A 12676-nucleotide genomic window follows, 5' to 3' on the forward strand; every position below is an offset into this window, starting at 1 on the left:
AAATACGAGAGTCACTGACGCATCAGCTTCATTAGTTGGTCTCGTGACTTGAGCATCCAACGACATTCGAAACCCTAGGGTCAACGCCGATCAACGCGTAATCCTAGGTCAACGCCAGTCAACGCGTTGCGATCAAAAAGTCAACGTACGACATTCGAAACCCTAGGGTCAACGCCGGTCAATGCGTAACCCTAGGTCAACGCCAGTCAACGCGTTGCGATCAAAAAGTCAGCGTACGATGTTTAAAACCCTAAGGTCAATGCCGGTCAACGCGTAACCCTAGGTCAACGCCAATCAATGCGTTGCAATGAAAGAATCAATACTCCGAAAAGTATACGAGTATAAACTGCTTCTTAATACTCCAATAAGGTATATGAGTATAAACTGTTCCCTATTTTTGGTTGAGAAGTTCCTGGAGAATATTTTTCCTAAAAATATTCTTAAGGATAACTCAACAATACCACGCCGGACAACGCGTCTGTAGGCATCGAAAATTGCCTATAGTTCTCCACAACCGGTTCAGTGTTAACGAGCGACGATGAACGTCACCATCCAATCCACATGAGCCTAATCGACGTCGACGAACGACCGAAGTGAATCGACGAGTTACGTGAGCGGATAGGACTTCGGAATCATGAAGACCCGGACCAATCGGGAAGCCCGGCACTATTCACAAAAAGGACAACGCCCTTCATGCCTCGACCACTCTACAGATAATCCAACCACCAGAGTGGATCGAACTCTTCGTCAAGCATCCAACGCACCCGGAATCACTCAAATCCGAGTACGGACGAAGAATCTACAGGGGAAACAACTGAAATACACCTAAACGGAGTCCCGGCGTGGCGAAACACCCCGGGGGTGTCTAGGAAAGGGTGTCTCGGAATTTCCGAGACACCCAAGGGTGTCTCGGAAAATCCGAGACACCCCTAGGGGTGTCTCGGATTTCTTGAGACACCCTAGGGGTGTCCAAGCCCCCTAGTGGTCCCTAGACCCCCCTACACACCTCCATATGCCTATAAATAGCCCCCTAAGGGCCTTTGTTGGAAAGAGGATTTTTGGAGAGCCTTGGCGAAGCCCTGCTGCAGCAAAGAGTCATCGAGCGCTTCAACCAAGGGAGGAGAGGCGGCATCAGCCTTCATCACCCTTTTCCCCCCTCTTTCCTTAGTATCGGCCTTTAGCGTTGATACTAAGAAGAGCTATTACCTCGTTTTAAACTTCTAGATCTCACGCGGATCGACGAAGTTCTGTCCGATATTTCTGGATTAGAAGTTTCTAGATCTCACGCGGATCGACGAAACTCTGTCCGATTTATCCGGAACGGATCTGATTGCCCCGGTGGTCCACGGATATCAACATCCCCGTCACAGGCCAAAGACCCACGCAAGCGAGACCGCACCAAAACGGGATCTCGTGTTTATTTTCGAAAAGTTGTAATCTTTGTTTTGTTGCACAAGGAGGTCTTATAAAAAGACTGACCTTTTTTATCGATTCTTGTTGTAACGTTTGAAGTTGTAACAGATTCAAAAGCAATGAAAACAGCGACTTTCACCGAAAACAAGCTGGCGACCACAGTGCGGTCGACCGAAAACTGACACAGCAGAAAACTGATATGCTGATTTAAAACACTGTTTAAAAATATCAAATAAATTTCAAAAAATATAAAACTTTGGGGAATGATTGTAGACATGATAATAAACATGCTACAGCGACTGGTTATCAGAAAGGACCTCCCAAATGAAAAATATCATCATTTTACAAAATAGTCCAAAACATGAAAATATGAGATACTTGAATTTTGATGTTTTGACATAAACCAACTTTTAAAACTTTGTGAAATGTTTTTATAGACTTAGTAAAACATGTATAAACTGATATTGAAGTCTATAAACTAAGAATACAATATTTTCACAAATACAATAGAAAATGAAACCTATGAGTATGTATATGAAAATATATTTGTTTCATATCTATGTAGATAAACCAAATCACAATAATAAATATGAAACATGTAATTTCATATTTATAAACATGAAAACCAAAACTTGTGTTGTATATATATGTGATTACATATATATACAAGGAAACTAATAAAATGTGTGTGTATAGATAATTGAGCTTAGAGTACTTAACACACATAATATAAATCCTAAACTACATTACCCAAGCAATCTTGATCTTCAATTAAGCTTGACTTGGTAAACGTTGCGGATGAAGCTTGAACTTGATCTTTAACTTGAATTGTTGTATAGGCTTCAATCCGACATTCCGCCAACCTCCTTTGGATATCATCGTTGAAGCGCAATCCATCCAACCTCCAACAACGTTGTTTGTCTATAATACATAGGAATGCACAAACACTAGACAAACAACATTAGTAATAAATTGTTTGTTAAACATCATCAAAACAAGAAGGCCAACAATCTCCCCCTTTTTGATGATGACAAACAATTTACAAAAAGGATATATGCATGAAAGGAAATAAACATACAATGTATAATATATCATGCATATAAACAAGAAAGAATATACTCACAATATTTCTCCCCCTTTGACAACATCAAAAAGGGGACAAAAGAATAAGAGAGCGAAAGCTCCCCCTATCAATAAGCACGGGTGAGTATCAAACATAAAAAGATATAGGGAGAATATATGCGATGAAGATCATGGCAAAACATATGTGAGCAAGCATACATGAATATGCTAAAAATTTACTCACATACATGAAGATAATGAGAACACATATAAATATGTCAATATGAAAATAGTGTCTCATTAACACAAAAAATATAAAAACCATATAAAAGAATAGATTTATGAAATCAAAAGAAGAGGAACATGAGAATCATGCAAAACGTTTTCAAATGAAAACAATTCAACCAAAAGAAATCATAAATCAAAGTTTATATTCAAAAACAATGTTTGATCAATAAAGAAAAATTTTCTTTATATAACTTGATCAAACCACTCATAGAATACATTATAAAGCATATTTAAAATTTGAATCATCTATTTGTGCTTATATAATGAATTCAAAATAACAAATCAAAGCAAAATTTTCATAGCTCAAAAGTAACTCATGAACTATGGATTTGAAAAACTAAAAATCATCTTTGATTTTCAAAAATCAAGAGAGGCAACTATATCTAGCTCTTGAGCTAGTATTAACCCATATAAACATTTTTGCACCCGGTAAACATAATTTGGGAATAAACACCCAATAAACCCGGAGGGTTATATAAACACAAACCTCTCATCAAAATAAGATCAATAATCATGAAAACAAAAAAGATTTGATCAAAGAAAATTTGTTTTCATAACAAAAGGATTTTAAGACAAAATTTTCAAAACCAAGAAAAGAAGAAATAAGAACACTAAAAATCTTGGTTTAAAAAATTAAATTTGTTTTGGTACCCAAGAACTCTTGGTACCAAAAGATTTAGGGACATGACCCCTATCATTAAAGCTCAAAGCCTTAGGGTTATGAACCCTCTTAGGCACATATGGTGCACTAACATGGTCAAAACAATATTCATTCAAATGACCCTTCCGATTGCAATTTGTGCAATGAAAGAGATCCATTTGTTTTTGTGGACCATTAGCTCGTGCACGGGAATCATTTGCAAATAAAGATTTTCTTTTAAAATTATTTTGCAAATGAGAAACATTCTTAAACAATGGTCTATTTGGAACATATTGCAATTTAGAAGCTTTTTGTATATCAAAACAAAATTTAGCAAGATGTCCAAACCTACCACAAACATCACATTTAAAAACATGTGGTCTATTGGAAGCATTTGTCAAATGAGATTTTCTTTTCAAATCAAAGCAATATTTGGCCAAATGACCAAAACGACCACAATAATCACACTTGAACACACTAGCATGCTTATGATGAACTTTGTGAGAATGAGCATGTGAATGTGTAAGTGTACAAGATGAAGAAGCTATATGAGATGCACAAGGAACATTAGAATTCTTATGTTTGTGTGCATCATAACAAAACTTAGCTAAATGACCTTGACGGCCGCAAATAGAACACTTATAAGTTTTGCTATACATGTGTGCATAATGAGTAGATGATTTTGATTTAGTCTTGGCACACATGTCCATAAGCCTCTTATGATTATTAATGCATATTTTCAAAGTTGAATCTAAAGATGAAATACTATTTTTCATAAGATTCAAATCTTCATTTTTAGGCACATATGCATTTTTAGAAGTAGAACATAAATAGTTATTTATAAAAGAAGCTGTATCATTCTTTATGTTCTCTACTTCTAACATGGCATCAATCTTAGCATGAGATAAGCTAGAAATGGATGATGATAATTTCTCATTTTCCAATTTTAACATATCATTACTTTCTTTAAGAGCAACATTTTCTTTGGAAATGATATCAAAATTGGAAGCTAGCTTCTCATGATCGGATATAAGTTCTACATGCTTGCTTTGTAAATTAATGAAATCATTTTGCAATTTGTTAAAGGCATGCAATAATTTTTCACTAGCACACGCAAGTTCATCACTAGATAAATCATTAGTTGTTTCGAACTCGCAAACCTCACTAGGGCTATCGCCTAGTGCACGTGTGCATGACGCTCCACATGAACTTGAAGCCGGATCCGCCAAAGCTTGTTGGATCGCCTCCAAGTCCCCTTGATGTGCTTCAATAAATTTCCATAAGGTGTAAGCACTATCAAAAGAATCAAGCTTGTTAGACATAAATGAATCAAATGCATTTAATAAAAATTCTAACATAAGCTTGTTCATAATAAACATCTTTTTATCATGTTTGCTCCACTTGGATTTCTCCAACGTGGGCACAATATAAGCACAATCAATGATTTCCCATAAATCGATATTTTTAGATTGAACAAATATTTTGAATCTAAAACACCATTGAGCATAAGGGAAAGCATTGAATTTAGGAGCAATACTAGAATCATAGCCTAAACAAGATGCATCATTCATATCCATAATTTGTAAAAATATGCAAGCAAGATACAAATGCAATCAAAACAAGATTAGCACAAAAAGATAACTTGGATCTTTAACTCAAGGCGATTAGACCTTAAATCAAAGAGCACCAAGCTCTGATACCAATTGTTAGACCCTAGAGGGGGGGTGATTAGGGTCTTATGCTAATCTAATCCGATTAAATGCCAATTAAAAATAATTAACAAGTTGTATTCTTGCAAGTAGGTATACAATCTATTATGGGCAAGAATATGCAATATACACAAAGTGATATATCCTATATGATGAAATATATATGCAAGGATATATAAACTAACACAAGGGGTAAACAATATGAACTAGATAGTGGATCATATAAATAAAGAGCTAATGACAATGGCGACAAGAATTATAAACACAAGTATAAATAAACGCCAAAGCACACTCAAACACAAGATATGATCACGGAGTTCGGACCTTCCGTCCTACGTCTCCGCTCCCCACTCCCGGGGAGAAATCCACTATCACAACCGGGTTTTCTACGCTCACCCGAATAACGTTTACACCTCACAGTGTCGGTTTTCAACGCTCACCGAACAACGTTCACTCCTCACACTCGGTTTTCTAGTTCACCGAAAACTTCACAACACACTCGGTTTCTAGCTCACCGAAAACCTAACAATCTCACAATGTAACAAATATAAATTGTTCTCTAATATGGATGAGAACACAATAAAAGCCCACACTCAATGTTACAACTCTCACAACCCTAATATATTATGAATGCAAATACAATAAGCTCAAAGTGGGTGTGTGTAACAATGAGTGAAATCAAAACCAAATCTAAACTCAATATAAAACTAGCTTTAATAGAAATGATAATTGACAAATAACAAATGAAAGCTAGAGTAGAGTTTAGAAAACTTCTCAATGGAAGACAAGATGGAGAGATGGAGATTGGAGCCCAAACAAGAAGATGATCTCCTCCACTTGTGAAAACTTCTTCACAAACAAAAACAAACCCTTAAACACACTTAAACCCTTGTTTAAAACTTGTTTAAAAACTTCTTAGATAGTTTGGGGACCGCTTTGCTCCAATACCTTAAGAGCTTAAACTGTGTATACTCCAGCAAACGTACGAGTATAAACTGTGTTAATGGCGATCCGTAAACCCTAGGGTCAACGCCGGTCAACGCGTAACCCCAGGTCAACGCCAAGCAACGCGTTGCGACAAAAGTCAACGTTCGACGATTCAAACCCTAAGGGTAACGTTCGACGATTTGAAACCCTAGGGTGGACGCCGGTCAACGCGTAGCCCTAGGTCAACGCCAAGCAACGCGTTGCAAACGAAAGTCAACGTTCGACGATCCGAAACCCTAGGGTGGACGCCGGTCAACGCGTAACCTTAGGTCAACGCCGGACAGCGCGTTGCGACAAAAAGTCAACCCCCAGTGATTCAGAACCCTAAGCCAGCACAATGTGGCGGAGGTAGTTCAAAGTCAACTCAATGACACGAGCCAAACTCAATTCATCAGCTGCAGACTCGAGACTCCGACGACGGCCAGACGATAAACGCAGCGCCGGAAGAACCTCGGCTATTCGTCAAAGCATCGGATAGATCGAAAATCGAAAGAGTCAAGAGTTGAAGCTAACTACGCCGACTGAAGGCCAGATCAATCACATCCAAAGTATTCCAGCCTCTTCTATAAAAGAAACGAGTCAGGAACACTTTGGAGGGGGTATCTGTAGGCATCAAAAATTGCCTATAAGTTCTCCACAACCAGTTCAGTGTTAACGAGCGACGATGAACGTCACCATCCAATCCACATGAGCCTAATCGACGTCGACGAACGACCGAAGTGAATCGACGAGTTACGTGACACCAGAGCGGATCGAACTCTTCGTCAAGCATCCAACGCACCCGGAATCACTCAAATCCGAGTACGGACGAAGAATCTACAGGGGAAACAACTGAAATACACCTAAACGGAGTCCCGGCGTGGCGAAACACCCCGGGGGTGTCTAGGAAAAGCCTAGACACCCCAGGGGTGTCTCGGCCAAGCCGAGACACCCTAGGGTGTCTCGGCCATGGCCGAGACACCAGGGGGTGTCCACACCCCCTAGTGGTCCCTAGACCCCCCTACACACCTCCATATGCCTATGCCTTGCTTTTGAGGGGAGGATTTTTGGAGAGCCTTGGCGAAGCCCTGCTGCAGCAAAGAGTCATCGAGCGCTTCAACCGAGGAAGAGAGGTCGGCATCAGCCTTCATCACCCTTTTCCCCCCTCTTTCCTTAGTATCGGCCTTTAGCGTTGATACTAAGAAGAGCTATTACCTCGTTTTAGCCGAGGTATACGCTTATACCTTCTAGATCTCACGCGGATCGACGAAGCTCTGTCCGATATTTCTGGACTGGAAGTTTCTAGATCTCACGCGGATCGACGAAACTCTGTCCAATTTATCCGGACCGGATCTGATTGCCCCGGTGGTCCACGGATATCAACATCCCCGTCACAGGCCAAAGACCCACGCAAGCGAGACCGCACCAAAACGGGATCTCGTGTTTATTTTCGAAAAGTTGTAATCTTTGTTTTGTTGCACAAGGAGGTCTTATAAAAAGACTGACTTTTTTTATCGATTCTTGTTGTAACGTTTGAAGTTGTAACAGATTTCGAAAGCAATGAAAACAGCGACTTTCACCGAAAACATGACAGAAAACTGAAAACTATTTTTCTGATTTTAAAACGCTGTTTAAAAATATCAAATAAATTCCAAAAAATATAAAACTTTGGGGAATGATTGTAGACATGATAATAAACATGCTACAGCGACTGGTTATCAGAAAGGACCTCCCAAATGAAAAATATCATCATTTTACAAAATAGTCCAAAACATGAAAATATGAGATACTTGAATTTTGATGTTTTGATTAAACAACATTTTGAAACCTTATGAAATGATTGTATAGACTTGATAAAAGATATAACATGTTGTTATGAAGTCTATAACCTAGAAATACAATATTTTCATAAAATTGCATATTCTATGCAATATATTCAAAACACTAAATATGATTTCATTAAATATAAGCTTGTTAAAGGTGAAATCATATATAGGCATATAAACATGAAACAAAATAGTATTTTCCAATTCTATTCATTTGTTTCATAGTAAAACTTGAAAACTATCAAACCAAAACATATATGTATATATATAACTATATATATACAAAAACCAAAACGTGTATGTGTGTATATGATTGAGCTTAAAGTACTAACACACATAATATAAATTCCTAAACTAAATTACCCAAGCAATGATCTTGATCTTCAATAAGCTTGACTTGGTAATCTCGCGGATGAAGCTTGAACTTGGATCTTGAACTTGGAATAGCAAGGCTTCACCGACATTCCGCCAACCTCCTTTGGATATGATCGTTGAAGCGCAATCCATCCATCCTCCAACAACATTGTTTGTCTACAATAAATAAGAAAACACAAATACTAGACAAACAACATTAGAAGTAAATTGTTTGTTAAACATCATCAAAACAAGAAGGCCAACAGCTCTGGGCGTAACGACAAGGGCGGTGTCTTGGCGCTGGAGGCACGCCTGGTGGTTTGGTGGTGTTGGATATGATGAATGAGAAAGAGAGGCGGAAGTGTTGAGTGGTGGAATCAAAGTTGGGGAGGGAAGTGGTTTTGGGGAAGTAGTTAGTCGGCGATTTTGATGGTGAAGGATGAAAGAGGACGGTGGTTTGGGGTGGTGAAGGGATTTGGCCACGGGTGTGGTGGATGCCTTCCCAGGGTGTGGTAGACTCTGGAAATGAGATGAAGACTGTCCCGACTGCTACACGGGTGTGTTGGTGGACACGGCCTAGCCGTGTCAACTGTGTATTCAATATTTTTCCTTCTGTCCTCTTTAGCCTTGAACTCTCTGTTACCTATTTTCCTTTTGTCATTCACCTACACACCAGTTCACGGAAACTTGATTACATGTCATGAAAACTAATAAATTAAAATACTAAAAGGAAAAATAAAATGAAAGAAAAACTTGGGTTGCCTCCCAAGAAGCGCTTGTTTATGGTCATGAGCTCGACCCCTTCAATGCTCACAATGATGATGAATCGGGAAGGGTAAAAGTACCCAACTTCTCGATCAGAGTTCCTGTGAAATAATGCTTTAATCGCTGTCCATTGACCTTGAAAGATCTCGTGGCTTTACTCCATACTTCGACATCCCCAAATGGGTATCTCTTGCGCACTTGGAATGGTCCAGACCACCTCGAACAAAGTTTGCCCGGAAAAAGCTTGAGTCGGGAATTAAGTAGAAGTATCAAGTCTCCTTCTGTAAACTCTTTACGGAGGATATGTTGATCATGCCACTTCATTGTTCTTTCTTTGTAAATCTTGGCATTCTCATACGCATCCAATCTCAATTCATCAAGTTCATTTGGTTGAAGCTTTCTCTGTTCCCCTGATTCTTTCAAATCTAAATGAATGCTCTTGATAGCCCAATGTGCCTTATGTTCCCCTTCAACTGGTGGAGATGGACTGGTTCTAGACTTCTTCTCCTGCTTTTTGACACGACTGTGTCTATGGACACACCATGGCCGTGTGGAATCATTATTCAGCATCTTCCCAGGTGCAGTTTTCTCTTCACAAACCTATTCTGGGCTTTTTCTGTTGCTTTTTGACACAGTTGTGTTTACAGACACAACCTGGTCATTCAGCCCCCTTGCAATTTCGACCACTATATCAGGTTCTTTGATGTAGGTGGTTTTGGTGTAGGTTGGCTTTTCATCAAGCATTGTAACATAGAAAGTTATTTCCTGATCATCATCATCTGGTACCCCATTCTTTACTAAACATTTCTCAAGTGGATCACTTGAGATATCTCTGGTAAAATCTTCTCTAACCACCATGTCAATCGTGTCAATCCTGCAACAAGTATCATCAATTAGTGGAAACTTCATAGCAGAAAACAAATCAAAATTCACCTTTTCATCCCCTATATTGAGAGAGAGCTTTCCATTCTTCACATCAATTATCGCTCCAGCGGTAGCAAGGAAAGGTCTTCCCAATATAATGGGGATTTGAGAATCCTCCTCCATTTCAAGAATAACAAAATCAACTGGAATAAAGAATTTACCAACCTGGATGGGTACATCCTCTAATATACCTACCGGATGTTTAACCGATCGATCCGCCAATTGGAGGGAGATAGTAGTGGGCTTCAAGTCTCCCATCTGCAACTTGTTACATATAGACAATGGCATAAGACTGACACTAGCACCGAGATCACATAGAGCACGATTAATTGACATATCACCAATTGTGCAAGGGATTGAAAATGAGCCAGGATCTTTAAGCTTAGGTGGTAGTTTATTTTGTATGATGTCGCTACACTCTTGGGTCAAGGCTACAGTCTCATATTCCTCTAATCGCCTCTTATTTGATAGAATCTCCTTTAGGAATTTGGTATAGGATGGCATTTGGGAAATGGCTTCAACAAATGGGATGTTAATATGCAATTTTTTAAGGATTTCTATGAATTTCCCAAACTGTTTTTCCAACTTAGCTTTAACTTGCCTTTGAGGGAAGGGTAGTGGAGGTTTATAAGGTGCAGGTGCTACATATCTCTCAACTTTCTCACTACTGTGCTCTTTCTCACTTGACACTAACTTCTCATTCTCATCAACCACATCCTTATGGTCATTCCTCATCATTGGTCCCTCTAACTCTTTTCCACTCCTAAGTGTGATGGCATTAATAGATCCCTTTGGGTTAGTTTCAGGTTGCCCAGGAAACATCCCGGAAGGTCTGGAAGATGAGCTAGATTGTTGGGCCACTTGAGTGATCTGATTCTCTAACATTTTATTATGGGTGGCTAAAAAGTCAACCTTAGAAGTTAGGTTCTTGATGGCATCACTCATGATTCTATTCTGACTTCTAAATTCTTCATTTTGTTTATTCTGGGATGACACAAAATTCTCCATCAAGCTCTCTAAATTAGACTTTTGGGGACTGGGGTAAGGGAGTCTAGGGGCCTGAAAACCTAGAGGTCGAAAATTTGAGTCTGAAAACCTAGAGGTCGAAAATTTGAGTGAGGAATCAGGTTCAGGGGTGGATTTTTATAGGATAAATTAGGATGATTTCTCCACCCCGGGTTGTATGTATTGGAAAAAGGGTCCCCTTTCTGATTAAAATTATTCATATAATTAACATATTCAGATAATGGTGCATCAGGGGAAGGGGAGTTTCCAATCTGACATTCCACAGTAGAATGTCCAATGATACCACATATTTCACAGTTAGTAGAGTTAGATGCTACTGAATTCATGCTCATCTTATCAAAATTTTGAAATAAAGCATCTACTCTAGAAGCAATGTGGTCTAATGCATCTACATCATACCTCCCGCTATTTTTGGGTAAAGAGCGCTCACCTGACCACTGGAAATGATTCTGTGCCATATCCTCTATGAGTTGTTTTGCATCTCGTACACTTTTGTTCATCAATGCACCACCCGCTGCAGCATCCATGGTCATCCTTGTGTTGTAGAGAAGACTGATGTAGAAAGTTTGAATTATGAGCCAATCCTCCAACCCGTGATGTGGACACATCCTTAGAAGATAATTGTACCTCTCCCATGCATCATACAATGACTCCCCTTCTTTTTGAGTGAAGGTTGTTATCTGATTTCTCAATTGGACTGTTTTGCTCGGAGGGAAGTACTTAGCAAGGAACGCTTCTGAGAGTTGGTCCCATGTAGTGATGGAGCCCGGTGGAAAGTGATTGCAGTCAAGCCCTTGCCTTGTCTCTTAGTGAGAAGGGAAACAACCTTAGCTTGATTGCATCATCCGACACTCCATTCATCTTCAATGTGTCACAATACTCCAGAAAGATTGAGATGTGGAGGTTTGGGTCTTCGGTTGGAGTGCCTCCAAATTGGTTTTGCTAAACCATGGAGAGGAGTGAAGGCTTGAGTTCAAAATTGTTGGCAGCAACATTAGGCTTCAAGATGCTAGATTGGGATCTATGGGTGGTTGGTGATGCAAACTCCTTCAAGGATCGGTCTTGATTGCATTGGTTTTCTTGGTCTCCCAAATAAAAAAAAATAAAAATAGAATAAATGAAAGAAAATGTCTAGTCTAGTCAAACAATGAAAAAGTCAATATTAACAATGCCGAAGTCCCTGACAACGGCGCCAAAAACTTGTTCACTCAAATTCGCAAGTGCACGGATATCGTTGTAGCGATGCAAGGTCGTATCCTCAGGGACTTCGTTGTTAATTACTGATTTTCACTATTTTGTAACTATCTAAACCAATTGTGTTAAAAAGTATGATTTTTGATTATCAATAACGAACACGCTAGCTAGTATCAACGACGAATTCACTCAATTAAAAGAATCTAGGATTGAACTTCGGTTTCAACTCTGGTTTGAATCAACGAATTAATCAATTGTTATCGAATCTCTCAATGCATTAAGAACGACTAACCTATGATAACTATTAGTCTCTTTCGACGACTAAAAGTCGTGCTTAATTCAGCCTAACAATCTATTTTCATAGTGTTAAACCAAATTAAACCCATTAAGCTCTTGTTAATCCCTCATGTTCTCAAGAATAATTAACCTACTTTCGTGATCAATTAATTCTTGTTCAATTACTATTTTCCGGCGTCATCTAACCTTTCAGTTCAAATCAACATCCTAAA

The 12676-nt window shown here is 39.0% G+C and overlaps 2 protein-coding genes across 2 annotated transcripts; both read right to left on the bottom strand.

Moving 5' to 3' along the window:
* LOC109839025 lies at nucleotides 9069–9593 on the bottom strand. Its single transcript, XM_020407455.1, has one exon. The coding sequence runs from the start codon at nucleotides 9591–9593 to the stop codon at nucleotides 9069–9071; it is 525 nt and encodes a 174-aa protein (XP_020263044.1).
* Nucleotides 10000–11581, bottom strand: LOC109839026. Its single transcript, XM_020407456.1, has 3 exons — nucleotides 11183–11581; nucleotides 10109–10931; nucleotides 10000–10061 (listed from the first exon to the last, which is right to left on the bottom strand). The coding sequence occupies exons 1-3, from the start codon at nucleotides 11579–11581 to the stop codon at nucleotides 10000–10002; spliced, it is 1284 nt and encodes a 427-aa protein (XP_020263045.1).

The sequence above is a fragment of the Asparagus officinalis genome, chromosome 4 (assembly GCF_001876935.1).
Source record: "Asparagus officinalis chromosome 4, Aspof.V1, whole genome shotgun sequence".
Taxonomy (NCBI): Eukaryota; Viridiplantae; Streptophyta; class Magnoliopsida; order Asparagales; family Asparagaceae; genus Asparagus; species Asparagus officinalis.

Bases quoted from the DNA above. Each gene is read 5' to 3' on its own strand.
- LOC109839025 (XM_020407455.1), bottom strand. From the start codon at position 9,593: ATGCTGAATAATGATTCCACACGGCCATGGTGTGTCCATAGACACAGT.
- LOC109839026 (XM_020407456.1), bottom strand. From the start codon at position 11,581: ATGTGTCCACATCACGGGTTGGAGGATTGGCTCATAATTCAAACTTTC. The intron at 10,932-11,182 runs GTTAATTATATG...GTGTCATCCCAG, and splicing joins ATGCACCATTATCTGAATAT to AATAAACAAAATGAAGAATT. The intron at 10,062-10,108 runs GTAAATTCTTTA...GAAATGGAGGAG, and splicing joins GGATGTACCCATCCAGGTTG to GATTCTCAAATCCCCATTAT.